The sequence below is a fragment of the Carettochelys insculpta genome, chromosome 27 (genome assembly GCF_033958435.1).
Source record: "Carettochelys insculpta isolate YL-2023 chromosome 27, ASM3395843v1, whole genome shotgun sequence".
Classification (NCBI taxonomy): domain Eukaryota; kingdom Metazoa; phylum Chordata; order Testudines; family Carettochelyidae; genus Carettochelys; species Carettochelys insculpta.
In genome coordinates, this window is record NC_134163.1 from 11,729,705 (window position 1) to 11,756,990 (window position 27,286).

Genomic DNA, 27,286 nt, shown 5'->3' on the forward strand with positions numbered 1-27,286 from the left:
TACCCCTGCCTGGAGCTTGGTGTTTGAGTGGAGAGGGAAGCTGAGCAGCTCCCCAGAGTGGCTTGAGCGAGATGCTAAACCCCTCTTGGCCACAGAACATCTGAACCCTCGATGAGAGGGGAGGGGGCCTGGGAGGACCAGGTCCTCCCTTGGTTCTGACCCCAGCTTCCTTGGGCAAGTCACCTAGATCTGAGTGTTCCAGAAGAGCCAGGCACCTAAATACCTCTGTGGATCTGGGCTCCCGGGGGGGTTACTACCCGTTCCCTAACAGCAACGAAGGGTCCTGTGGCACCTTACAGACTAACAGAAAAGTTTTGAGCATGAGCTTTCGTGAGCACAGACTCACTTCATTAAATGCTGGTCTTGGAAATCTGCAGGGCCAGGTATAAATAAGCCAGAGCAAGGGTGGGGATAACAAGGTTAGCTCAGTCAGCTAGGGTGAGGCTTACTACCAGCAGTTGATCTGGAGGTGTGAACACCAAGGGAGGGGAAGCTGCTTTTGTATTTAGCCAGCCATTCGCAGTCTTTGTTTAAGCCAGAGCTGAGGGCATCGAATTTGCAGATGAATTGTAGCTCAGAAATTTCTCATTGGAGTCTGGTCCTGAAAAGTCTTTGCTGTAGGATAGCTACTTTTAAGTCTGCTACTGTGTGGCCTGGGAGATTGAAGTGCTCTCCGACGGGTTTTTGTATATTGCCATTTCTGATATCTGATTTGTGTGCATTTATTCTCTTACATAGAGACTGTCCAGTTTGTCCGATGTATATAGTAGAGGGGCATTGCTGGCACATGATGGCATAAATTATATTGGTAGATGTGCAGCTGAATGAACCCACGATGGTGTGGCTGATCTGGTTAGGTCCTGTAATGGTGTTGCTGGTGTAGCTATGTGGGCAGAGCTGGCAGAGCCTGTTCCCTACTCACAGGGCTGCTGTGAGCATCCGCACGTTCACAGCTGTGATAGCAGCAGCTGGGCTTAGACACAGTCCAGAGAGACCCAAGTTGGTCAGAGGTCCTGATTCACGTCGGCAGGCCCCTGTGTGGGGCTCGGTTGTACCTGGTGGCGGCTCAGCCTGGTGCAGGTTTTATGGGCTGAGCCCTGCAGGATGAAGCTCTTGGGAAGCTGGTGCCTGCACCGTATGAACGGTCGGTATTATGTCCCATTCTGAGCCCCCCAGTAGGAAGGATGGTGATGCACTGGAGAGGGTCCAGTGGAGGGCAATGAAAATGATTAGGGGGCTGGAGAACATGACCTATGAGGAGATACTGAGGGATTAGGGCTTATTTAGTCTGCAGAAGGGAAGGGTGAGGGGTGATTTAATAGCAGCCTTCAGCTTCCTGCGGGGGGCTCTAAAGAGGGTGGCGAGAGGCTGTTCTCAGTAGTGATGGACGGCAGAACAAGGAGCAATGTCTCAAGTTAAAGAGCAAGAGGGTTAGGCTGGAGATTAGGAAAAACTATTTCCCCAGGAGGGTGGTGAGGCACTGGAATGCGTTACTGAGAGAGGTGGTGGAATCTCCATCCCTAGAGGTTTTTAAGTCCCGGCTTGACAAGGTCCTGGCTGGGATGATTTCGTTGGGGCTGATCCTGCTTTGGGCAGGGGGCTGGATTCAATGACCTCCTGAGGTTCCTTCCTGCCCTAGGATTCTATGAGTCTATGACCAGTCAACACACTCTACTCTTCCAGCCTCACCCAGGGACTCGATGTGTGGCTGGCTGGGAAGCGGCCGATGCCCCAAAACCGCCTGTTAAAAAATACAAGTTTGGCCGTCTGCCCTGGCTTCCCAGCAAGGCTGCCCATTCGCAGGGCCTTCCTCAATAACACTGTGCTGACTGTCCTTCCGTGTACTTGGCGTGCGTGACCCCATTCTCACAGAGCCCTGGCACGGCAGGAGAGGCTCTCGTCCCCCTGGGAGGGCAGGGGAAACTGAGGCAGGTTAGGGGCCACACTATCAAAAGTGGTACCTATTTTTGGGGCCCAACTGGAGAGTTTGGGGGATGATTTCCAGAGTCCGTGCAACTCCCCCGGCAGCCAGGGCTGCACAGCACTCCTGATCATCAGGACCTCGCTTGTCTGCAGTTGGGGTCCCAGAGCAAAGGTGGTGCTGGCTGAAAGGACACGCTCTGGGTCTCAGAAGCGGGGGGCTTTGTTGCTGGCAGTGTTAGAGCTCTGAGGATCCCAGCACCCAGGATCAGATCATGCTGCTGTTCCTCGCTTCCAGCAGAATGGCTGGTAAAGCCGCTGACTCTGCATGTGTAGGTAGGGGCTGAGCCCTTCCCCATCACGAATATATGAGCAACGGAAAATCTGGTGCAGGTTTCAGCTGCGCTAAGCTTAGGTGGATGGTTCTGGTGCTTGCCCTGACTGCTGCAGCTGAGCTGAGCTAACTCTGCTGTAGACACAGCGAAGCTGGTGGAGGCTTTCGTCTGTTGCCATCGCCAGGGTAGGTTGTGTGGTTCCTGCCCAGCCACTTCTACCGCTGTAGGTTGTTCCTGCATGACAGGGTTATGTCTGCATAGCAAAGGGCTGCTTCTGCTTCTCCTAAACCCTGGGACGATGATCCCCCAGCCCCTCTGGCTCGAGAGGGGAATTCGGTCCCTTGGCCTTTTCCAGCCTGTTTGAGATCTGGGAGAGGAGGAGGGTCACACCTGGTTGTGACCAGCTCTGAGGTCCCTGGTCCTGCTCATCTCCTGGCAGTTACAAGGCAGCTGATGTCTCTGGTCCCACTCACGCCCTGGGATGACACTAGCATTTAGAGTTTGCCTTCATTAGCCGTGGCGGGGAGCGGGTTTCGCAGGGAATCTCTGCTATAACAGGCGAAATTTCGCTGTGTTTTGGGGCTCTCTGGATTCGAACCCGCAGCCAGACCTTTCAGCCCCATGCACATAACAGGCCAGGCAGGACTCTGGGCTCCTAATGGCCCTGAGGGTAGAAATCTGGCTCTGAATTTTGCACCAGCTCTGCCGTCAGTGGGGCTGGTGCTCAGGTGGCATTTCTCTTCCTCCCCTGCAGGCTGTTGATTTCAGGGAGGTTGGTGAGCACCGTTGCCTGGCTGATGGGGTCGGGTTTTGCTGGACAGGCTCCTCTGCTTGATTTGCAGAGGTGGGGAGAATTCCAGGTCTAAGGGGTGGCATCATGTTAAAATGGGGTTGGGAGCAGGGGGATTCAAGTGCTGGGCCCTGTTCAGTGTGGGGGAGCTCAGGATATGCCCCGGTGGGTTGGGGTGGTCATCCATACCTAGGGTAACTCAAATGGAGTCACAAGAACAGCTGTTCATAGTGGAGAGATACTGTGAATCCCTGGGTTAGGGTACCTGGATTCAATTCCTGCCACCTAGATACTGTGTCTGCTGGCTAGCCTTTGGCAAGTCACCTCGCCCCGTGCCTCAGTTCTCCCATCCATATAATGGGAGTAACAACCCTTCTTTGTAAAGAGCCGGGAGATCTATGGGTGGGAAATGCAAGGTGGCATTGTCATTGAGGCCTGGGACAAACATGTAAGGAGCTATGATGCTTGTTGCCAAGAGCTCTAAGTCTACGGTTACCCCAGAGACCAAGGTATTAACTCCTGTGTGGCCCACGCACCTTTAATCCACCAGGTCCCTAGAGTCCTGGCAGGGAAAGCGGCCACAGGAGAACACAGGGTGAACTCAGAGCTCAGACACCAGCCCAGAGATGATCCCCAAACTGAGAGCTTTTTCTGGGACCAAAAAGCATATCTTTTGGCCAGAAGGCCGGCGAGGCATCTGTCCTTGGAAAGAGAGGTGGCAGAGGGATTACAGGCTGGAGGGAGAGGCAGGGTTGCCTAGTGGCTATGACTCAGGACACCTGGGCACTGTTTCAGACTCTGCCACTGGCCAGCAGGCTGGCCTTAGTCAAGTCTGTGCCTGAGCTGTGCCTCGGTTTCCCCATCTGTAAAATGGGGGAAATGTTATTGCCTGCACTGTGAGATCTGCAGAGGAGACGCGGGATCATTGTTATTAAAGCTTTGCTGGGTCAGGGCCCAAGAGCAAGAAGGAAAAGGACACGCAGTGAGATTGTGACAGTGTAGCAAAAGGAGGTAGGGGAAGTCCAGGTCCCTAAAATAACTCCAGGCTCCTGCCAGGAATAGAGACAGTTTTCAGACGAACAGATGTCCGTGCAAAGATGGGCCTCCCACAAGGGCTGATGGCTGGGTTGTCACTGCTCCGATTCATGAAAAGAAGAATGCAGCATAGTGCTGGGATGTGCCCACCCTGCCATACCCAGGGGCTGACCAATGTTCCTTAAAAGAAACGGTTTGCAGGGGAGGAGTTCATGTCTGTGCAGAGCCCAGCTGCGATATGAGCTCTGGTTTCTGAGCATCTAGGAATATCACACGGCTGCTTCTTTCACTGAGCTGCCCCGTCTTGGCTTGCTAGCATGCCAAGCAGCTGGCCACCAGAACCCTTGTAAACGGCTCTGTGCCGCAGAAATAACCAGCAGGAGGGGAGAACTGTGTGTGTGAGAGAGATTCCCGGAGCACGGGGACAGCGACCCAGCGTTTCCGTGGGGAACGTGGAGACGGTACAGAGCCTCATTGTACACCTAATAGCCCCTGGGTTTTTGGCTGGGTGGCTGCAGGCCAGCAAGTTGCCTGCTTGTGTAAGCCAGACACCTCCTGGGTGTGGGTCACCGTCCTGAGTAGCAGGACCTAGACCACGTACAGAGCAAATGCATGAGCCTCCTTTACAGCCTCACCTGTGAGCCGGCTGGCCTTTAGCTGGAGCAGTAGAGAATCCTGTGCTAAACTCCAGCGCTCCCAGGATTAAATCTGCCTGTGGGTGGTTACAAGTGGTGGCACGTCTGGGACCTCAGCTGGGTCTCTGAAGCTCCTGGGGTGTGTGTACACTTGCGTTCCTCTTTTGAAAGAGGTATGCAAATGAGGGCGATTAAAATGCAAATGAGGTGCATGTTTGGTGCCTCATTTGCATATTCTTTCGAAAGAGCTTTTTTCGAAAGGAGAAAGCCAGTGTAGACGCTGCTCTTTCGAAAGTAAACCCCATCTTCAAAAACACCCTTCTTCCCTTTATTTAATGGGAAGAGGGATTCTTTTGAAGATGGGGTTAGTTTCGAAAGAGCAGCGTCTACACTGGTTTTCTTCTTTCAAAAGAAGCTCTTTTGAAATAAGAATATGCAAACGAGGTGCCACATATGCAATTATGCACCTCATTTGCATTTTCAATGTCCCTCATTTGCATACCTCTTTTGAAAGAGGAATGCAAGTGTAGATGCACCCTGGATGTGCTTCCTGACCTAAGTAAAGTATGTGACCCACACACCTAGCTGTGGTTCACTGCTCCATGTTTGTGGCCCCACGGTGAGCAAAGTGGGCGTGTACATTTCGTAAGGTGGGGGGTACAGCACAATTGGCTGCTGGGTCTCAGGTTCATCCATCTTGTTCAAAACATTGAAATCTGTTGCTGTTTTCTCTATAGGCATTCACATTTCTGTACAGTCATAAATACTTTATGTTCCACAGACTTATTTTCATACACAGACGGAAAAGGGAGGGGTTTTTTTTTTTCACATGAACGTAACTGAAATTTTTGTCGGTTTGGCGGACGTTAGACGGGTTGGGAGGCCCCTGCTAACTGCAGCGACAACAAGTGGGGGCCGACCTTCAAAAGTTTGCTGGCCCCTGAGCTAAGCCACTTACATGCAGAAAAAGAACGTATCACCTCTATGGCCTTAGCTGGGCCCCACCTGGCTTTTAGCTCAAGCAGTAGAGATTCCTGCACTAGGCTCTAGAGGTCCCAGGTTTGAGCCTGCCTGTGGTAGTTACAATGGATGACCTCTGATTGTGATACTGCGGAGAAGGAGCAGGAACTCTCTCTGTTAACAGGCAGCAAGCAGGGCATCCCTGGAGTGCTGGCTCCCTAATTCCATCCAGCTGGTCCTGGACACCTGGGGAGCTTTGTTCCTGGTGCAAAATCCCAGCTCGGGCCTGGTTCGGGAAGTCTTGGAGCTGCTGTGGGTCTGGGAGCCAGGAAAACATGAGCCCCACATTTAGAGCAGGGGGTGAGTTGTAGATCTCCCAGGTCAGAATGGAGTGAAACCCCCCTGGCTCTAATCGAACCTGCAACTGGCCTCTGCTAGGGAAGCTGCTGCAGCGCATCCTGCCCAGGGTATTGGTGCTCCCCTGGAGGTGGGTCGGTGCAGGCTGGCACAGCAAGGGAGGACTGGCTGCTCCTGGGCTCTCAGGTGGTAACGCCCATTGGTTTGCCCCATTGCAGATCTTCCATATGACCTACGACCTGGCCAGCGCGGTGATGAGGATCATCAACCTCATTGGCATGATGCTGCTGCTGTGTCACTGGGACGGCTGCCTCCAGTTCCTCGTGCCCATGCTCCAGGACTTCCCCAGCAACTGCTGGGTCTCCATCAACGGCATGGTGGTAAGTGCCATGGGAAGTCGCCCCGACTCGGGATGCGGGGCAGCGAGCTGAGCGAGAATGTGATCTGGAAGTCCCTTCCCCAGCTCGGGCCAGCCGGTTCCCTGTTCTCCGGAGGCTGGGCTGTTACCTGCACAAATGTCTTTATCCCTTCCGCAATTCAGGGACACACACACCTTTACCCAGTTCATAGGGCTCAAGGCATGACCCTGTTAATTCAAACACCTCCCCCCAACCCAATTCCTAGGGCTCAGGGCGTAATTCCCTGCAGGTCTGCCGGATCGATGCTACTGGAAAAGTCTTACACAGTAATATCCTTATTCTCTTTATTTACAATGACCAAGAAAGCAGAATCCATGCTGAGCGCACAGTGTCACGCTCAGCAATCCTGATAAGGCAGGCAACCTTCCCCTGTTGGGACAGACAAAGTCACGCTCTGGGTGCTGGTTGCTGCACCTCAGGGTCTGGCAGTGCTGGTCTTGGGGGGTGAGTCCTCCTTAAGGTGTTCCTTCTTCCATCCTTCTTCCCTTCCTTCCCTGCTTGACATTCTTTCCTTCCTGCTTTTTCCTTCTTAGATCCCAGTTTTAAGCAGTGAAACTTGAGGCCTGCTTAGCTCTACCTTGACCGATTATTTTAGCAAAACAAAGCAGCAGAAATGTAGCGCTTTAAAGACTAACAAATGATATATTTGGCAATGAGTTTTCGTGGGACAGACCCACTTCTTCAGATCAATCTCATTTCCCCATCCTGGTCCCACTGGTCCTGCTGCAGGCCCTGCTGCCTCTTGGGAGCCCCCAGCAGGGGCAACTTCAGAACCGTGAGCCAGCTGGGGACCCCTGGGGCTGGCAGGGCCGGCGGGTGGTGGGGCCCCGAGGGCCAGCAGGGCCAATGCAACCAGGATGGGCACCGGTAGAGCTCATGGCAGAGTTGTCAGGATTCCAGGAGGGGGAAATGAGATTGATCTGAAGAAGTGGGTCTGTCCCACGAAAGCTCATCACCTAAGAAATTATTTTGTTGGTCTTTAAGGTGCTACTGGACTGCTTTTTTGTTTTGGTAGTATATAGACTAACACAGCTATCTCTCTGCTACTACTGTAACAGAATTACCTAACCAATCATAACCCACCACCTTAACTGATTTACACCTTGCGAAATTAATTATTCAGCAGATGGGAGCAATTACAAACCAGACAGAGATTATTCAGAAAGCAGTAGAAAAGTGAAGACAATCATCATAGACTGGTGATTCCACAACCTCAGCTATTGAGAAGCTGTTGCCTGCCAGACGAAACGCTGTTAACTAAGTTTTCTTTGCCCATCTGGAGATCTGTTTCTTTATCTGGTGACAGTGGGTGCCATTAGGATGTGGTCTGCTTCTTAACAGCCTGATGTGACAGTGTTGGACTGAAGTGTGGATGGAATGTGAGTGTGTGACCTGCAGCTTCCCAGTTACTGGCGGCTGCTCTTTATTCTGGCTGCAGAAGAGTTCTAGGCCTCTCAATATGGCTAGAGAGAAACCACATGGGTTATACCGTTACAGGGCTGCTGTTGTATCCTGAGCCAGAAGGGTGGAGATGGTTCCCCTGGCCTTGTGCCTTCAATCTAAAATTGTCTTTGGTCAGTTTCATCCCACGACTTCCAGCGCAGGCTCCAGCTGCTCGTCTGTTGAGTCTGCGTTTAACACCTCCCATGTGCGTAGCTGGGTCTGTCCTTTCCCCTGCACTTGGCCAGCCTAGAGCCGCCCAGTCCTGCTGTTCTTGTGTCCTGTGCGTTTCTATCCTGATCTTGCTCCGGTTGGGTGCCCTGCTGGTCTCTCCCAGGCAGCCGGCCGCCCTCAGGCTACGATTGGCAGCCCTGGGCAGAGTTGCATCTGCTCCAATGGATGCAGGGAATTGACTCTCCCATAGCCAGGACCCACACAGAACCCCTGTCCTCTCGACTACTGGCCTTTCTGCCAACCCCCCACCGATGGAGCTACTTTTGGGGAAAAGGTGCTGAGGAGCATCCCCCACTAGACCTATGGAGATCCAGTTGCCACTTCTCCTGGACCAGATTTACTGGATTCCATTGCTGCCAGTGGCCTCCTCTCCATCCAGTCTGGGAGAGTTGGCAACTCTCATTGCCCCAGGCTGGGGTTAGAGCTGGGACAACTGCCTGAGCCGACCGGGGATCCCTGGGGCTGGCAGGGCCCTGAGGGCCAGCAGAGGCTGCAGCAGGGCTGGGGGAGCTGCCTGGAGGCAAGGACCTGGGGCTGGTGGAACCGGCAGCAGGGCCGACTCCCATGTGCGGGCAGCCTGTGTACAAACCTAGGATCGCTGCCCTCTCCTGGCAATGCCCCATGGCAAGTCTCAAACCTTCCTGTGGATGGTTCCTTCCCACTACCGCGGGGGACAGCCCTCAGCAGCACGGCACCCTGGAACTGCTGCCTTCCAGCCCTGCACTCTGAGTGGGACAATACACCTTCCCCACAGCCAGCATGTTTACGGGGTCCATTTAGGGGTGTGTGCTTGCTATCCCCTCTGCGCCCCCCTACGCTAAGCTGGGGGAGAGGTCGATCTGTTCTGGGCAGGGAGAGGATCCGGAGTGCCCAAGATAAATTGGAGGATCAGCTCAAAAATCTGAGGAGGTTCAACAAGGAAAAGTCAGAGTCCTGCACTTGGGAGGGAAGAATCCCAAGCGCTGTTACAGGCCGGGGACCGACTGGCAAAGCAGCAGTGCACCAGAAAAGGACCTGGAGATTACAGAGGATGAGAGGCTGGATAGGAGTCAGCAGGGTGCCCTTGTAGCCAAGAAGGCTAATGGCACATTGGGGTGTATTAGGAGGAGCATTTCCAGCAGATCTAGAGAAGTTGTTATTCCCCTTCATTCAGCACTGGTGAAGCCACATAGAATCATAGAAGAGTAGGACTGGAAGGCACCTCGAGAGGCCATCGAGTCCAGCCCCCTGCCCTCATGGCAGGACCAAGCACTTTCCAGACCATCCCTGAAAGCCATCTATCCAACCTCTTCTTAAATATCTCCAGTGATGGAGATTCTGCCACCTCCCTTGGCAATTCCCTGGAGCATTGCATCCAGTTCTGGGCCCCCCAGTATAGAGAGGTTGTGGATGCATTGGAGAGGGTTCAGTGAAGGGCAATGAAAATGATGCAGGGGCTGGAGCACATGACCTAGGAGGAGAGGCTGAGGGATTTGGGATTGTTTAGTTTGCAGAAGAGAAAAGTGAGGGGCGATGTGATAGCAGCCTTCAGCTTCCTGCAGGGGGACTCTAAAGAGGATGGAGAGAGGCTGTTCTCAGTAGTGAGTGGTGGCAGAACACGGAGCAATGGTCTCAAGTTGCAGTGGAGCAGGTCTAGGTTGGATACTAGGAAAAACTAGTTCCCCAGGAGGGAGGTGAAGCGCTGGAATGTGTTACCTAGAGAGGTGGTGGAATCTCCACCCCTAGAGGTTTTTAAGTCCCGGCTTGACAACGCCCTGGCTGGGATGATTTAGTTGGGGTTGATCCTGCTTTGGGCAGGGGGCTGGACTCGATGACCTCCTGAGGTCTCTTCCAGCCCTAGAATTCGCTGACTCCCCACACGCCAGTGGCTTTACTTGTCTTGCATCCTCTGTCTCTGCTGCTGCAAGCTGAGTAGTCTGGCTCAGGCGACTCAGTGTGTTCCAGGCTGTCTGAGCTCATTCCCTTCCCCAGGCCCCACACTGCTCCCTCCCAGCCAGACTGGCCTCCGTGAGCTTCTCGTCCTTTAGGAGATGTTGGCGGTGTCCCAGCTGGATGACAGATGATACCAGCCTGCCCTAGCCATGCTGGTCTCATTCTGGGAGGCGAGAGGCGAAATGCATCCAAGCCAAGGGTGGATCTAGGTTGACAGTGGGGTAGGGGAAGTGGGAGGGAAACAGGAGGCTGTGAACCAGCGGGGTGGGGGGGGGGGTTGAGAGAATTGCCAGGCTCCTGGGGCGTGGCCTTAAGCAGAAGGGGCGGGGCCTCGGGCAGAGGGGGCGGGGCCTCAAGGCAGAAGAGGTGGGACTGTGGGCTAGCCTCCCCCACCCCACCAGCGCTTCAGCCCTGTCCAGAGAGCGCTGCTCAGGGTTTGATCAGCAATAGAAAGGGTCTGGGGTTGGACCACCGCTGCCACAGTAACAATGGTGGCGGCTGGGAGCCCGGGGCCCTTTTGAATTGCCAGGCCCTGGCGCATTTCCACACCCTGTCAGCAGGCCTGTGAAAGGGCCCTGCACGAAAGGGCGCAAGTTCATGAACGGCCCCTGGAAAAATATCCTGAGCGGCTCTTCCGCAGGAGCCTTTGCAGGCTGGGCTGCGCGTTCCCAGCTTGTCCATTTAAAGCCCAGACGCAGCTCCTCCTGCTGGGGTTGCAAAGCTGTGCCTCCTGCTGGTGGCCTTCCACTGGCACTCAGGGACCGTGTGGTTCTCCTGCCAAACTCTGGTCTTGGTTTCCAGCCAGAACATGCCACGTCGGCAGCTTGGTCGGTTGCCTCGCTCAGATACGGGATGCATGGGGGAAGATGACGGATTTATGCATGGTGGCGGGGGGGGGGGTCCGGCTGAGCATGTCCATGTGCGTGCAGGGCAGTTTGTGCTTGGGTCTGTGGCAGTACGTGGCCGTGGTTGTGACTGAGCTGTCGTAGAATCATAGATTAACGTTGGAAGAGAGCTCAGGAGGTCACTTACTCCAACCCCCTGCTCTGAGCAGGTGCAGCCCCAACTAAACCATCCGACGCAGGGCTCTGTCAAACCGGGACTTAAAAACCTCTAGGGATGGAGATTCCACCACCTCCTTAGATAACCCATCGGAGAGCTGCATCACCCTCCTAGGGAGGTCGTTTCTCTTGTTACCCATCCTAGATCTCCCCTGCCACAGTGGGAGACAATTGAGTAGAGTTCTCACTGCAGTCTGTGTGTGACGGTGAGTTGGGGTTGTGTGGGAACAGTAACGGCGGGAGGGAAAGCTGCAAAGTGTGTGTGGATGGTAAGTGTGCGTGTGAGAGAGGGAGCCTTGTCAAGGTGATGCCTGTGTGAATGGTGACAAGTGTCAGAGAGGTCACTGTGTTAGTCTGTATCCTGGAGAACAGCAGGAAGTTCTGGGAACAACAAGAAGTCCTGTGACACCTTATAGACTAACAGATATTTTGGAGCATAAGCTTTCATGGGCGAAGACCCACTTCGTCAGATGCATGAGTGGGGGGGGGTTTCAGAGGGGCATTTAAAGAATGGGGTCCCAGTAAAAGGGAGGGCCAGAGCTGACAAGGTCTATTCAGCAAGGTGGAAATGGCCCAGTATCAACAGTACTTATCAAAAGAGTTAAAAACAAGTCAGATCAGACAGGGGGATGTGAGCCTTTGTCAGAGTCTAATGGGGAGACATTAGCACCCAGAGCAGAGAAACTGCCTTTGTAAACTGTGAGCCACTCCCAGTCTCTGTTTAATCCTTGGTTCATGGAGTCAAATTCGCAAATGAATCGCAGCTCAGAGATTTCTCTCTCCATTTGATTTCTGAAATGTTTTTGTTTCAGAACCGTCACCCTTAAGTCTGCCACTGAGCGTCCAGGGAGATGCATCTGAGGAAGCGGGTCTTGGCCGATGGAAGCTCAGACTCCAAACTATCTGTTAGTCTATAGGGCTCCCCAGGACTTCTTGTGTGAATGGTGTCTCTGCATGTGTGAATAGCATCTGTGCATGATGTGTGAATGGGGTCCCTGTGTGTCTCACATGGGTGTTCCCCAGCCAGTCTGGGACAGTCAGGAAGGGTTAGTTCATTCGCTGCCCCCTGGCCAGGCTGGTTCCACCTGCAGCCAGGTGTCTCTACCTGCACCCCAGGTGCCCTCTCCTGTCCTGCCTCATCCCTCAGTGTTCCCTCTGTTTTGAACCCAGCTGCTGTATTTGGATCTACATAAAGGCTGAGCAATGTTTGCCTTCCTTGCCCTGCAGGGTAAGACCCTCCTGGCCTGGTGGCTCCTCCCATTTCCAGCTGTCAGAGGAGGAAGAGGAGGAGGAGGAGACAAGTCCCACCCCAGGATGTGGGATGGCACCTGGGGCCTGATCCTGCCCTCCCACAAGAGCCTCCCCATGAGGATCATGCCTGAGGCCGGGCTGCAGGATCAGGCCCTCGGTGTGGGAGGGAAGAGTCCACACTGGGAGATGTCCATGGGACTGGGTGGAATTCACTAAGGTATTTAGGAGCTCAAGTTGCATTGACGTCAATGGGAATTAGGCACCTAACTCCATTGGTGGATCCCACTCTTGGTGGTGCCTAGATTTCAGGGTTGCTCACCCTCTCTGCCCGGCCGGCGTCTCTTGTCTCTGCTCCATTCCTGGCCACCCAGAATAGCACAAGGCCCCATCTGTTCGGTGAAGCCTTCGGCTGATGACGTGGAATCGAGCTGTTCCAGGCTGAAGAGTCACTTCCCAGTAGCTGGTGTTTGCTATTTAGCGTTGTTGACGGTTGCTAATAAATTATGGATCCCGTTTTAATTTTTGTAAAATGCGCCTGGGGATACGTTCTTTTTTCTAAACCAGGAAAAACAACCGAGTACATAAAACGAGCAGGGTGGATTGTGCTTTGTTGCCATTGAGCCGACAAAAGAAGTGCAGAGAGGCAGCCTGTCGTAGGGGAGCTGCTGGAAATGCGCCTCCAGCCGTCTGGTGTTTATTTCTTCACGAGGCTGTGTTAAAGCAATGTCTCCCGGTGAGACTTCAGCAGAGTTGTGTTTTATCAGCGGGGCCAAGGAGAATCAGAGCTGGATTTGAGCAGGCCCTTTCGTTCACTCACTAAAAAAACAAAAAAGCAGTCCCGTAGCACTTTAAAGACTGACAAGCCACGAAAGCTCATCACCTAATAAATTATACTGTCAGTCTTTAAAGTGCTACTGGACTGCTTTTTTGCTTTGATAGAGTCCAGATGAACACGGTGCCCTGTCTGTCACACTCTCCATTGCTTACGCTCACTTATGCACGCCCACTTTCACACTCACACACTCACCATCTCAATCATTCTGCCCGCCACTTGTGAGCACTTTCACGCTCCTGTTCACGCAGTTGCTGTTTCAATCACGCACTCACTCGCGCACACTCTTTCACACTCACCTACACGTCCGCATTTATACACTCACGCTTCTCCCACGCACGCTCACGCTCACACACATGCTTTGCCATGCACAGTCGCACATGCGTGCGCACACACACCTTTTACCCGCTGGTCCCCTGGAAGCCGCGAGTAGGCTCCGTCCGTGCATGGTCGCCTGCGCACCTCGAGCGTGGCACTGAAAGCTGGGCGGCTGATGCGAGCTGCTGGGGGGCTGTTGTCTTTGCAGAACAACTCCTGGAGTGAGCTGTACTCATTCGCCCTGTTCATGTCCATGAGCCACATGCTGTGCATCGGCTATGGGAAGCAGGCCCCCGAGAGCATGACGGACATCTGGCTCACCATGCTCAGCATGATTGTGGGTGCCACCTGCTACGCCATGTTCATTGGCCACGCCACTGCCCTCATCCAGTCGCTGGACTCCTCCCGGCGCCAGTACCAGGAAAAGGTAGGGGATAGCCGTGTGCCGCGGGGTGGGAGCGGTGGCGGTGGCGGTTGTGGCTTGTATTTCAGTGTCCCCAAGGCGTGGGAGTCACCGGGCCCTGCACTCCCGGCCGTAGCCAAACTCAGTGCTCAGCCAGCAGGGAGACCAGAAGGTGTATCCGTTGGCAGGGACGCTGCATACAGCAGGAGCCAAAGCCAGTCAGGACCATCCAGCTTGGGGAGAGGGCTCAGAGCCAAGGCCCCGACCAGGGCTTCATCTCACTTTTCCCATCTCATTGCGGAATAAATTTTGCTCGGTGCACCGCAGCGCGTGTGAATGCGCACCATCCAAAGGAACACAGGCTGCCGGCTGTAAGCGTGCTGCTAATCAGCAGAGTGGCACCCGAATCTCTCCTGGTCAGCCGCCCAAGTGCTCAGCTCACAGGGAACTCTGCCCCTACTCTCCCCTCAACCCAGCACCCCTCTGTCCCAGAGACTGACCCCACCACACCCAGCTCCTGCATCAAAGCCCCTCCTCTGCCCTTGGTTCTCCTTCCCAGCCAAAAGGTGTCACCTGGCCTCACCCCGCTTCCTGGGCTCAGGTTACAAGGGGCCTCTGAAATGAGAGCAGCCTCCCTCAGAAAGCGTTGCCCTTTGAAACCCCCATCACCGCCTAGGTGTCCGTACTGAGCTCCAGAGACTGAGGCACGCCCACACGGGTTCACGACAGGGCAGCGGGACTCACGTGCAACATAACCAAACGACTACAATTCCGACATTATCCCGGGGGAGGACGGGGGCTAGAACGTTTTCACGCTGGTGACGGTGCAGGCCTGCAGGCTGCTGGGAAGCAGCGTGACTGACTGACATGGGGGCTCGGGGATCATTGACCCAGGAGCACGTTTATCGCGGTGCTGTGAAGCGCCGCTCGCTTGAGCTCATCAGAGATCATCAGGCCTGTTCTCAGACAGCAGGGGTGTTAGCTTGTCTGCCTTGGCCCAGTTCCTGCCTGGATAATTACCTCCTGTCCCCTGAAATCCTCCTCTGCAGTTTCAGCTTGGTGTGGGTTTTTTTCTCTCGTTTCCAGGCCTGATCGAACTTGACGTTCATTGCAGCTGTGAAACAGCTGACCCGTTCCACCCCAGAGGTGGCTGCATTGCACGGGAGGGCGAACTGAATCCCCAGCTGTAATTTGCTCACCATTTCCAGATACAGAATGCTTTGTATTTTAAGGCTGTGACTGCAGTCTGGGCATGGAAGCAACCTGGGGCCTGGGCCTTCTGAGATGTTGATAGACACTGACTCTGTTCAAATTCACCATAGATGAGCTCTGGGGCGTGACGGCCGGCGTTAGGGAATATGCTGAGCCAGGGTTTTAACGGCACTCAGACAACACGCCATCTTCGGTAGAGCCGAGTGGGTTGGACAGCGAGACATTCAAGTCACCTCCACTTAGCAGCTGTGAGCTGGAGACCATAGGCGGCGATCTTGTCTGCAGTAATCAATAGGGTTCAGAGCTGCAGAGCTATGAGCCCCATCTGCAGAGTCACGAACTCAAGTGCAGGAACTGAGCTGGTGCATTAACTGGGTTGGCAGAGTTTGGCGGAGGGTTAAGGAAGTTTTAGGGGCTGACTGGGGAGGGAGATTCTCAGTGGAGCAGCCTGTCTCCCCCTCATTGGTCACACTGCCCTGCTCACAGCTCAGACCCCTTCATCGCTGGGCCAGCCCCCTTCCCGTGGGGAGTACCCTATAAGCCACACTGCAGGCAGAGCTCCTCTGCTCTAACCAGTAGTCCACGCTCCCTCCCATTTCTACTGGCTCCTCCCCCCTCGCCCTGCTGCTCAGCTCCAGAGCACCCATCTCCCTGCCCCCTCCCCAGTGCCTGCATCCCTGGCGAGGGTCTGCTTTGCACAGCTTCCCAGCCCTTAAGTGGCTGGGTCGATCACGGAGTCATTTCCAGCCACAGCACAGGCTGGGACCGGGCTGTTTATAGACGGTGAGTGAGAGCCAGGATGTCCTTGGTGCGCAGGGAGATGGGGGCAGGGGAAGAGGAGGGTTTGCTTTGCCATCAGAGCGACGTGGGAAGATGGCTGCTTGCAGGTGCGGGCAGAGCACAGCTTCCCACGGTGTCCACACAGAGGGTCTTGGGGAGGGGCTGGGAGTCAGGACTCCTGGGTTCCCTGCCAGCGGATCTCTGTGTGACCTGGAGCAGGTCCGAGGCTTCCTTTGTGCCTGTAGATGTTTGGGATGAGACGTCCGAATTAGGCCCCTCGCGGGTTTGCATTTCCGGCTGTTTGCCCCCCCCGTTGTCTCGCCAAGCGGCTGGGTGAGAAGATCCGTCACAGCAGCCAGAGCCCACCCACCCTGGCCCGGCTCTCCCCCGACGATCTCAAAGCACAGTTTACCAACCTGGGTACGCCCAAGGCTGCTCCCTCCTCCCATCAGCCCCTTGCCCATCCTCCAGCTCTTCTCCTTCTCTGGGACAATCCAGGAGCTGACTGGTTTTAGACCCATTTCACAGCCGGGGAAGCTGTTAGCCTAGAAGACAGCTGTGAACAGGTCCTGGGCACTGTGGCTGCCTATGGTCCCTTTGCTCCAATTATGTCCCTCTATAGAGCTGGAAAAGGAACTCGTCAGTTCTAGAGCCAAATCCCCTGCTCTGACCAGTCGTCCACACTCCCTCCCGGAGCTGGGAAGAGGACCCAGAAGCCCTGACTGTCTTCCTCCCTTCCGTGTTCTGTTACGCATGCTGCCCTTCATATGAAGCAAAGATGGGGAGTCAAACCCCTGCACCCCTGCAGTTCCAATCCAGGCACCCCCATCTCCCAGACCCCATCTGACCTGGGCAGCACCTCTGCTGTGTGGCCGTGAGATTAAGCAGCGTCCGGCTAGTCTGGTAGCTGCACAGAATTATCATTAGGCAGAATTACAGTTTGAACGACGCCAACCAGGCCTGAGCAAACAGGCCCCCGAGGCTGTGCCAGGCAGTTCCGGCCAGGGGCAGTTGGGAAGGGGGCGTGTTTTGGGCCCACCCAGGGCAGGGGGGACTCAGGGGTGTCTACACAGCAAAATATTTTGGAATCACGGCAGCTACTTGCAGGCGTCTGCGCAAGTAATTTTGAAATAGCGGACGGCTTGTTTTGAATTCCGTAAACCTCGGTCTGCGAGGAATAGCGCCTTTTTTGGAACAGGGGCTGGGTAGACAGGAAATGGGCTCTTTCGAAACAAGCTCTTCCGGAATAGCTCATTCTGAAATAACGGTGCTGTGTAGACATCGCCTAACAAAAGGAAAAAGCAGTCGTGTAGCACTTTAAAGGCAAAAAATATAGGCGCTCTTGGACTGCGAGCGGCCCATCCCGGGAGGCTTCCGTCTTGTTGGTCAGGAGCGCCTTCAAGACCTCAACTTGTTCACCTGCCTTGAAGGACCGCCTCCGGCATGTTTATCCTGCCAGGCCTTCTGCTCATGCTGAGTCTTCTGCAAATGTTTGGGAGCCTGGTTTAAAGCATCTTTAATGGTATTTTGTAGGTTGTTTACAAAATGCAAAATGTCAGTCCCTGGAGGAGGATAGCCCCCTCCCATTGCTGCCTTACTAGCTGCAAAGGGCCCTTACCCTCACATCCATGCACACGTTCGAACGGTGAGAATCCCAGAATGGGATGTGCAGCCTCTGTAGGCAAACAGATGTTGCGTCGTCACGTCTCAGTCATTGGAGCGTTCCGTCACAAATTTACATGGCTGGCTTGCAGGGTTCCAGTAAGTCTCTCCACCAGGCCATTGGTTCGATGGTGGTAGGAGACAGCAACAGGGTGTTTCACCTCATGAGCTTCCCAGAGATGTTTCACAGTCTCGGCGGGGAAAGCGGTCCCGGAATCCATGAGGATCTCTGAGGGCCAACTTATTTTGTTAGTCTGTAAAGAGCTACAGGCCTGCTTTTTCATTTGGTTCAGATACAGACTAACATGGCTACCTCTCTGTTACCAGACGTAGCCTGCTGAATAGTAACAGAGAGATAGCTGTGTCAGTCTAGCTACTCTCAGAACAAACAAGCAGTCCAGTAGCACTTTAAAGACTAGCAAAGTAATTTATTAGGTGATGAGCTTGAAGTGGGTCTGTCCACGAAAGCTCATCACCTCGTAAATTATTTTGTTAGTCTTTAAAGTGCTACTGGACTACTTGTTTGTTTTGATAGACGCAGCCTGTTTTGGATTAGAGCTCCCAGACACACTCGAATCCGAAAGAGGCTCTAGTGTGGGCAGACGCTATTTTGGAATAAGTTTTGTTTATTTTAGGGCTCCCCTGTAGTGTGGACGCATTGATCCGGAGTAGTTTATTTTGGAATAACAACTCTGGAGTGTAGACGTATCCAGCAAAGTCCCAGACAGTCCAGTTATTGCATCGGTTCCAGGGCTGGTATTTCAGTTCAACACTGACATAAAACACAAACTCCATGGATTGCTCAGGGTCAGGACAAGGTAGTTTTAGGGTTAAAAAACAAGCAGGCCAGGGCCTGTGGCTTTGCTGGCAGGGGAAGTTTTGGACTCCTGACTCCAGCTGGGCTGGGTTTGAATTTTTCCTGGAATCTTTAGCTAGAGAATAAGACAGAGAATATCTTGTTGCCTGTGTATAAATCCAGAGTTTGCCCAGATCTTGAATACTGCGTACAGATGTGGTCACCTCGCCTAAAAAAAAAAAAAAATCTCAGCACTACAACAAGTTCAGAAGAAGGCAATAAAAACGATGAGGGTTTTGGAACAGCTGCCGTGTGAGGAGAGATGAGTCAGACGGGGACTTATCACCCTGGCAAAGAGGCGATTAAGGGGGGATTGATTGAGAGCTGTAAAATCATGACTGATGTGGAGGTAGCGAATAAAGGTGAGTTATTTACTCCTTCCCATAATACAAGGTGAGGGGCCGCCCAATGAAAGGAATAGGCAGCGGGTTTAAAACAAACAAAGGAAGATTTTCTTCCCACAGCGCACAGGCAGCCGGTGGAACTCGCCAGAGGATTTGATGGCCAAGACTTCCACAGGGTTCAAAAAGAGCGAGATAAATTCCTGGCAGGGACGGTGTCCGCAGCCTCTGTCAGAACCTGGGAATGGCTGAAGGAGTCAGTGGCTGATTCCCTGTTCTGTTCAGTCGCTCTGGGACATCTGGCACTGGCCCCTGTCGGCAGACAGGCCACTGGGCTGGATGGACCTTTGGTCTGACACAGTCTGGCCGCTCTTATGGTCTTTCCTCTGCTTCTTGCACCTCACTTCTCTGCATCTGTAACTTTCCGGACTCTCTTCCATGCTGCTCTTTAGACAGGCAGGGGACTGGGGGGAGCTCAGGTGGGAGCCACGGGCTATGCCTGTCTCTCTGTGCCTGTCTCCTCTCTGACGAAGAGGAGCTGATGAAAAGCACAACAGCACCACCCACACCCCATGGGCTGAGAGCTCTGGCGCTGGAGCATCGACTGGTCATGGAGGGAGTGGAGGAGTCAGACAGCCCTGGACTGTGTCAGGCGACTGAAGAGTCCTTCCAGGAGCTGGCTGGAGGCTGAGGCGTGGGAGTCCCTCCCTGGCTGGGATGGAGCAAAGGAGAGTGGCTCTGCTTGGAGGTGCCTCTGAACATAGCTGGCGGGACAGGGCTGGGGGCGGGTGCTGCCAGCAAAGGGGCCAGGGCCTCCAGGCCACCCAGCAGCACGCAAAGAGCCCCCGGCAAACTTTTCCAGCTGGGTGCGGATTTGTTTTTCATCCGTGGGCGGAATAAATTTTGTTATGTGCACAAGCCAATGTGCACCCCCAGCAGAAAGGCAAACCGAGCTATGGGCGCTCTGTTCCATCAGCCAGGCAGCACTGGAACCTCTCCTGAGCGGCTGCACAAGCATGAGCTTACAGGGGACGCTGCTGCCTGGGTGCTGGTGCTTTGGTGTGCAGGTAGGAACTGGCCTGAGCTGCCCCGTGCCGCTCTGGTTTTGTGGGGGACAATCCATGATTGCTCCAAAGGCTTCAGATGCAAAGCTCCCCCCACCCCTCCCTGCAGCTAGTTAAATAACCAAGCGGCCCCAGTCCTAGGAAATCTCCATCCCTAGAGGTTTGTAAGTCCCAGCCTGACAACGCCCTGGCTGGGATGATTTAGTTGGGGTTGGTCCTGCTTTGGGCAGGGAGCTGGACTTGTTGACCTCCTGCGGTCTTTTCCGAGCCAGGATTCTAGGGCTCTCTGACCCTGTGTCCCATCTCCAGGGGCCTCCAAGCCGGTAGCGTGTTCCAGGACATCCCTGCTGTCTTCCCCACAACACTGGAGGCAGATTCTTGCCGTGGGGTGCTTGGGCTGTGGCTCCCCGCTCTGGCCTGAGCTGTGCCCCATGGGTACGATTGATTTTTTTTGTCCTCCCGCCCCGGCAGTACAAGCAAGTGGAACAGTACATGTCCTTCCACAAGCTGCCCGCCGACTTCCGGCAGAAGATCCACGACTACTACGAGCACCGTTACCAGGGCAAGATGTTCGACGAGGACAGCATCCTGGGCGAACTGAACGAGCCCCTGCGGGAGGTGAGGAGTCCCTAGAGCGAGGTTGGGGGGGAGGTGTCTCCCGCTGTGCCCCTCCCCGAAGCGCCAGGCCGGGGGGGGAATGCTCAGGAGATGGGAGGGGTGAAGATCATTCTGGGGCAGCCCCGCGGCCTTCCTTTTCAGCGCCTCCGCCTCCCGCTCACCCCGTCCCTCCTGCTCCGCCGCAGGAGATTGTGAACTTCAACTGCCGCAAGCTGGTGGCCTCCATGCCGCTCTTTGCCAACGCGGACCCCAACTTCGTCACGGCCATGCTCACCAAGCTGAAGTTCGAGGTCTTCCAGCCGGGCGATTACATCATCCGCGAGGGCACCATCGGGAAGAAGATGTACTTCATTCAGCACGGCGTGGTGAGTGTCCTCACCAAGGGCAACAAAGAGATGAAGCTCTCGGACGGCTCCTACTTTGGAGGTGAGTGGCTCTCAGCTGCCCCGGGCTGGCTCTGCTCGCTGGCCTTATTCCAGAGACGTTGCTGCGGGGTTCTCTCTCCACTAGGTCACAGCTGGCGCTGCCTTCTGCGGGTGGGATGCTGTGTGCCTCGTAAGGGGGACTGAGCCTCCATGCAGGCCCTGCTAGGACACAGCGTGGTGCCTGTGGGAGGGGGCCACGATTCCCCCTAAGTTTTCCCCTCTGTGTGCAGAATAAATTTTGTTGTGTGCACTGAGGAGTGCCTGGATGTGCACCACAGGTTGGCCCTGCTGGAGGCAGGGATGCTGGTCCAAACCACAAGCTGGGGAGGGGAGAGGGACGCGCTCCTGGGGCCCGGCCCTCCTCATCCTGGCTCGCACGTGCCCCGTGTGATCACTCCAGGGATCAGGCCTCCAATGGAAAGCCCAAACAGCTGCTGAGGAGCTGACCTTAGAGGTTTGGCTGCTCTGTAATCTGAAGCACCGGCTGCGGGCACTCTGCTAACCATCTGGGCAGCATCTGAATCTCTCCTGGGCCTGAGCACTCAGCTTGCAGAGGACCCTGGAGTGGGCTGCAACCGGGAGCCAGGACTCCTGGCTAGATGCAGATTTGGCCACATGGCTCCTTCTCTGCCCCGGTTTCCCCGGGCAGGGGGGGTGAAGTCGGCTGTGCTAGCGTGGGGCATCTCCAGACAGCAGGCGCTAGAGCCGGGCGCGGTGTTATAGTAACTTCTGGGTCTCTCTCTATCCCCGCCCGTCGCAGAAATCTGTTTGCTGACCAGGGGCCGCCGCACGGCCAGCGTCCGGGCCGACACCTACTGCCGCCTCTACTCGCTCTCGGTGGATAACTTCAACGAGGTGCTGGAGGAGCACCCCATGATGAGACGGGCCTTCGAGACCGTCGCCATCGACCGCCTGGACCGCATCGGTATGGGGGCAGGCAGGCCCACCGACGAGGTGGGGCAAAGGGGTCAGTTCCCCCAGGCGCGGCCTTTTAAGTGGGCCTGGAGCGCCGGCCACCGCCGCTATTGCTTCTATTCAGTAGCCAGTGCTCCGCCCCTTTGAAGCGCTAGGAGCGTGGCTGTGGGGGACCCCAGTGCTGCGGTTCTGGTGGCACTAAGGCCTTGGCCCTGCCCCTTCTGCTATTAGCCCCACCCCTTCTGCTATTAGCTCCGCCCTCTCTGCCCTTGGCTCCGCCCTTTTGAAGTGCTGGGAGCGTGGCTGTGGGGGACCCCAACACTGCAGTTCTGGTGGCACGAAGGGTGATTGCCCTTGGCCTCGCCCATTCTGCCATTAGCCCCGCCCATTCTGCCATTGGCTCCGCCCCTTTAGGGAGAGCAGAGCCAGGCCCTCCCCTTTGTCCTGGGGCCCACAGTGGCTATTGGCCCCCCTGGGGGCAGGGCTGCTGGTCCAGCTCACGAGCTGGGGAAGGTAGAGACACGCTCCTGGGGTCTGTCCCTTCTCACACAAGCCCCGTGTGATCGTTGTAGGGATCAGGCCTTTGACGGGAAGGGGACCCACAGCCTCTGGAGGCCAAACTGCTGCCGAGGAGCTGAGTTTCACGAGCTCTGCCGAAGTTTGGCTGCCCTGCAATCTGAGGGCCCCAAGCAGGAGATGGGTGGGAAGGCTCAGCGGTAGCATCAGAGAAGCAGATGTTAATAGGGAGGGGGCGGCTATAAGGTGCAACGAGGGCTGCCGGGGCCAGGCCTTGCTGGGCCCTCTCCCTGGGACAGGAAGTGGGTGGGTCCCTCTCTGGGTATGTCGGGCTTCGTCCCCTCTTTTAAAGGGCCCCCCCAGGTTTCCTGAGCACCCCCCAAACCCTGCTGGAAACGGCGAGTCAGTTTCACTCTCTCCCCTCTCTACTGTGACAGGGGCAGCCAGCCCCTCGCAGACACTGGGTTTGGAGACCCTCACCTGCCTGCCTCCCTGCCTGTCTCCTCCCCACTCCTCGCCATCCCATGGGCAGCCCAGCACTTGGCAGCAAGGCAGGGAGAGGCCTGCCTGGACCATGTGTGTTCCTGCTCTGTTCCTCTCCGCCCTGCATTTCCAGTGGGAGCCCCAGTTCTCAGAGACCCCCCCACTTGCTCCGTCACATAGGGGGAGTGGGGCATTTTCCTGGGCCGGGGCCTGTGTGCCAATCAGCTCATGTTGGAGCAAGTGAGGGGCTGCCAGCAAAGGCTGATTGCTGGTCACCGGGGGATTGAAAATGGAGGATAGTCCCGTACTGCGTAGGAAGGACAAGCTGAGCACCTATAGGCTGCGTAAACAATGATTTTTTGTTTTTTAAATTCGGCGGCAGTTCTGAAAAATCCAAACAGCTATTTGGTTTGGATCCAACTGAACTGACATTCCCGGGAAGTTTGGCGCAATCCAAAAGGCGCCTTGCAGGGGATCTGTATCAGAGCAGGGACTCAAACCTGGCTCTTGCATATCTTAGCTCAGGGCCCTAACTGCCGGGATGATAGGTTTCAGGGACGGGGAAAGCAGCTGCACCCTTCCCACTTCTCCCTTTTGTAATCGGCTGAACTAGTCGTGGGAAACTTGTGACCGGTTTCAGGGGCCCTGCACGGTACTATTAAACCAGTGCCCCTAGGCCAGAGAGCCGTCCAGGGCAGAGGGTGAAATGAAAATTGGGTAGAGATGTGCTTTTTTTAATCGTCATCAAAATATTTTTCAGAGCAAGTTTTAACCAAAGATGCTGTTGCCTAACACAGTAAATTCAGGAGAGGAAATATTTGGGATTGGCCAAAGTCTGTGAAATGGGTTCATTACCGCTTGATCAGCTCTTTCCCAGGCAGTTCACTAGATCCCCTCCAGAGGAAGCAGACTCACAGAGCAGGGATAGGAGGAAGCGGGTGCGTGGACGTTTGAGTGCCCCAAATTTTTGGCTGTCCTACCCATCTGTGTATCCTGCCATTGGGTGAGGACAGCTCTGCCCTGCACCAGCCGCCGGGGCTGTGGCATGAGCCGCCGGGGCTGTGAAGTGGTTAAATTTATTCAGCTGCCACAATGGAAAGCATCCTGGGAAGCAAGGGGTGTGTCTGGCCAGAGGGGTGCCCAGGGCAGCGTCAGCTGTGGCGATTGTGTTCAGTGCCGTGCCAGGGTGGAGCGAGGGCTGGGAGTTGACCAGGAGGCTGCAGGCAGGAGGACAGTGGGGAGGTGTGACTGGCCTCTGGTTTCTACCGCCCCCCAGGGAAGAAGAATTCGATCCTGCTGCACAAAGTCCAGCACGACCTGAACTCCGGGGTCTTCAACAACCAGGAGAACGAGATTATCCAGGAGATCGTCAAGTACGACCGGGAGATGGTGCAGCAGGCGGACCTGCAGCAACACACGGCCATGTACGCGCCGGTCCAGCCCCAGGTGACCTCGGCCATCGCCACGCTGCAGCAGGCCGTGGCCATGAGCTTCTGCCCCCAGATGGCCAGCCCCCTGGTGAGCTCTGTGGCCCTGGGCTCGCCCCGGATGATGCGGCGCCTGCAGTACACCCAGGGTATCCCTGGCCCCTTCTCCATCTCCCCGGTGCTGCTCCAGCAGCAGCAGAACCCGCAGCAGCCGGCACCGCAGCCGCCGCAGCATGCACCGCAGTCCCACACACCGCCGCAGCAGCCGCCTGCCTCCTCCGGCGCCTTCTCCTCGGTGGTGTCCAGCCCCCCGACCCAAAGCCCCCGAGCCAGCCGGACGTTCCCGTACACTGCCCAGGGGCAGTCGGGCTCCCAGCTGTCCCTAACTCAGCAGACCGCTCCCGGCTCGCCCCAGCGGCTGGCCGTCCACAAAAGCACACAGGCCCTGCCCACGAGCAGCCTGAGCGAGGAGTCCAGGCCCTTGTCAGCCTCGCAGCCCTCCCTGCCCCACGGCATCTCGCAGACCGTGACCCAGAGCCCTCCGTCCTCGGCCCACGAGTCCAGCACCTCCATCGCCGGGGGACAGGCTTCCGCTTCCCCGGGCTTGGGACCCCAGGCTGGGCTCAGAGGGGCAGTGCCACCCAACGTGGCCCTGGCCCACCAGATGTCCCCAGGCTCGGTCTTCACGGGGGCAGCCGGCAGCCAGCAGGACTCAAGCGGCGCCCGGAAGGATTCGGTGGTCAGTGCCCCCGACACGGACCCGGCCAAATCCAGGCTTTCTTCCAATTTGTGACCTTTGCTGCAGGCCCACTGATCCGGGGCAGGGCGGGGGCCGGGGGGGAGCTGCAAAGCGATGCGATTTCACCCCCTCTCCACGCTCCCACCGGCTTGATTCCAACTGGCGGAGACCCCTCCTCCCTGGCTCGCTCCCTAGGGGAGTGGTAATAAGAGGGATAACGACCCCCGAAGCCGCCCACAGGTCGCCACCGCCTGACTCTAAGCCTGCCGCCGGGGCTGTGACCTGCCCCTTCTGTACAGAGCTCCGCAGCCCACACGCTTTGCCCGGAGAGGCCAACGCAAGCCAGACCGGGTGGGAGGGGCACGGACAGAGCCCCCAGCTGTTCCCCAGGCGAGGGGAGGCTGGGTCAAGCCTCCTGCACGCCCCGGTGAACCATCGATGACCAAAGTCCTGAACCGTCGCCCACTGCCACCGCCCATGTGAAGAGCATCGTCCGTCAGAGCCCACTGACTGCACCATAGAAGCCATAACTAGTTAATCTCTCAATTCTGAAATATGTATATTATATATGTACATATATATACACACACCAATGAGACTGTACGTGTGTGCTGGGCCCCCGCCCCCAGCAGGGCTGCCCGAGGGATGCCCCACACAGCGCTCAGCCAGGAATGGGCCTGGCTGGAGAGAGATGAAGAGCCAGAAGGGCCCGACCCAATTCGCCCCTCGCTGGGTTCTGCCTCCCGGCACCAGACTGTGCCCAGCCTGAGCCCGTCCCCCGTGCTGCCGTGGGGGAAGGCTGGAGGGGGATGGACGCCCTGGCTGAGAGCTTCTGTCCCCCCCCCGCCCTCTGCGTCACCTCCACCACACCCCTCCCACCCCTTCTCACCCCGCCCATCATTTCATCCCCACCGGTCATCTTAGGCTCCCCTTCTATGTTACCTCATCCCGGCCTGATCCCGCCCAGCCCGTCACCCCCTCATCCCGCCCAGCCCTCACCTCGTCCCGCTCCCGCCCGTCACCCCCTCATCCCGCTCAGCCCTCACCTCGTCCCGCTCCCTCCCATCACCCCCTCATCCCGCCCAGCCCTCACCTCGTCCCGCTCCCTCCCGTCACCTCGTCCCGCTCCCGCCCGTCACCCCCTCATCCCGCCCAGCCCTCACCTCGTCCCGCTCCCTCCCGTCACCTCGTCCCGCCCAGCCCTCACCTCGTCTCACTCCCGCCCGTCACCCCCTCATCCCGCCCAGCCCTCACCTCGTCCCGCTCCCTCCCATCACCCCCTCATCCCGCTCAGCCCTCACCTCGTCCCGCTCCCTCCCGTCACCTCGTCCCGCTCCCGCCCGTCACCCCCTCATCCCGCCCAGCCCTCACCTCGTCCCGCTCCCTCCCGTCACCTCGTCCCGCCCAGCCCTCACCTCGTCCCACTCCCGCCCGTCACCCCCTCATCCCGCCCAGCCCTCACCTCGTCCCGCTCCCTCCCATCACCTCATCCCGCCCAGCCCTCACCTCGTCCCGCTCCCTCCATCACCCCCTCATCCCGCTCAGCCCTCACCTCATCCCGCTCCCTCCCGTCACCTCGTCCCGCTCCGTCCTGTCACCTCATCCCGCCCAGCCCTCACCTCGTCCCGCTCCCTCCCGTCACCCTCTCATCCCGCCCAGCCCTCACCTCGTCCCGCTCCCTCCCGTCACCCCCTCATCCCGCTCAGCCCTCACCTCGTCCCGCTCCCTCCCGTCACCCCCTCATCCCGCCCAGCCCTCACCTCGTCCCGCTCCCTCCCGTCACCCCCTCATCCCGCTCAGCCCTCACCTCGTCCCACCCAGCCCTCACCTCATCCCGCTCCCTCCCGTCACCTCGTCCCGCTCCCGCCCGTCACCCCCTCATCCCGCCCAGCCCTCACCTCGTCCCGCTCCCTCCGTCACCCCCTCATCCCGCCCAGCCCTCACCTCGTCCCGCTCCCTCCGTCACCCCCTCATCCCGCTCAGCCCTCACCTCATCCCGCTCCCGCCCGTCACCCTCTCATCCCGCCCAGCCCTCACCTCGTCCCGCTCCCGCCCGTCACCCCCTCATCCCGCCCAGCCCTCACCTCGTCCCGCTCCCTCCGTCACCCCCTCATCCCGCCCAGCCCTCACCTCGTCCCGCTCCCTCCGTCACCCCCTCATCCCGCCCAGCCCTCACCTCGTCCCGCTCCCTCCATCACCCCCTCATCCCGCTCAGCCCTCACCTCATCCCGCTCCCGCCCGTCACCCTCTCATCCCGCCCAGCCCTCACCTCGTCCCGCTCCCGCCCGTCACCCCCTCATCCCGCCCAGCCCTCACCTCGTCCCGC

General features: G+C 56.8%; 1 protein-coding gene across 1 annotated transcript in view; it reads left to right on the forward strand.

Moving 5' to 3' along the window:
- Window positions 1–25,392, forward strand: part of HCN2 (hyperpolarization activated cyclic nucleotide gated potassium and sodium channel 2) — a 55,041-nt gene extending 29,649 nt beyond the window's left edge. Inside the window, exons 3-9 of the mRNA XM_074978375.1 lie at window positions 6,251–6,412; window positions 13,728–13,946; window positions 20,309–20,455; window positions 20,641–20,881; window positions 21,641–21,805; window positions 24,071–24,418; window positions 24,473–25,392. Of these exons, the coding sequence (XP_074834476.1) occupies window positions 6,251–6,412; window positions 13,728–13,946; window positions 20,309–20,455; window positions 20,641–20,881; window positions 21,641–21,805; window positions 24,071–24,418; window positions 24,473–25,014 (1,824 nt within the window). The 3' untranslated portion in view covers window positions 25,015–25,392. The remainder of the gene's footprint in view (window positions 1–6,250; window positions 6,413–13,727; window positions 13,947–20,308; window positions 20,456–20,640; window positions 20,882–21,640; window positions 21,806–24,070; window positions 24,419–24,472) is intronic.
- Window positions 25,393–27,286: the final 1,894 nt, after the last annotated feature.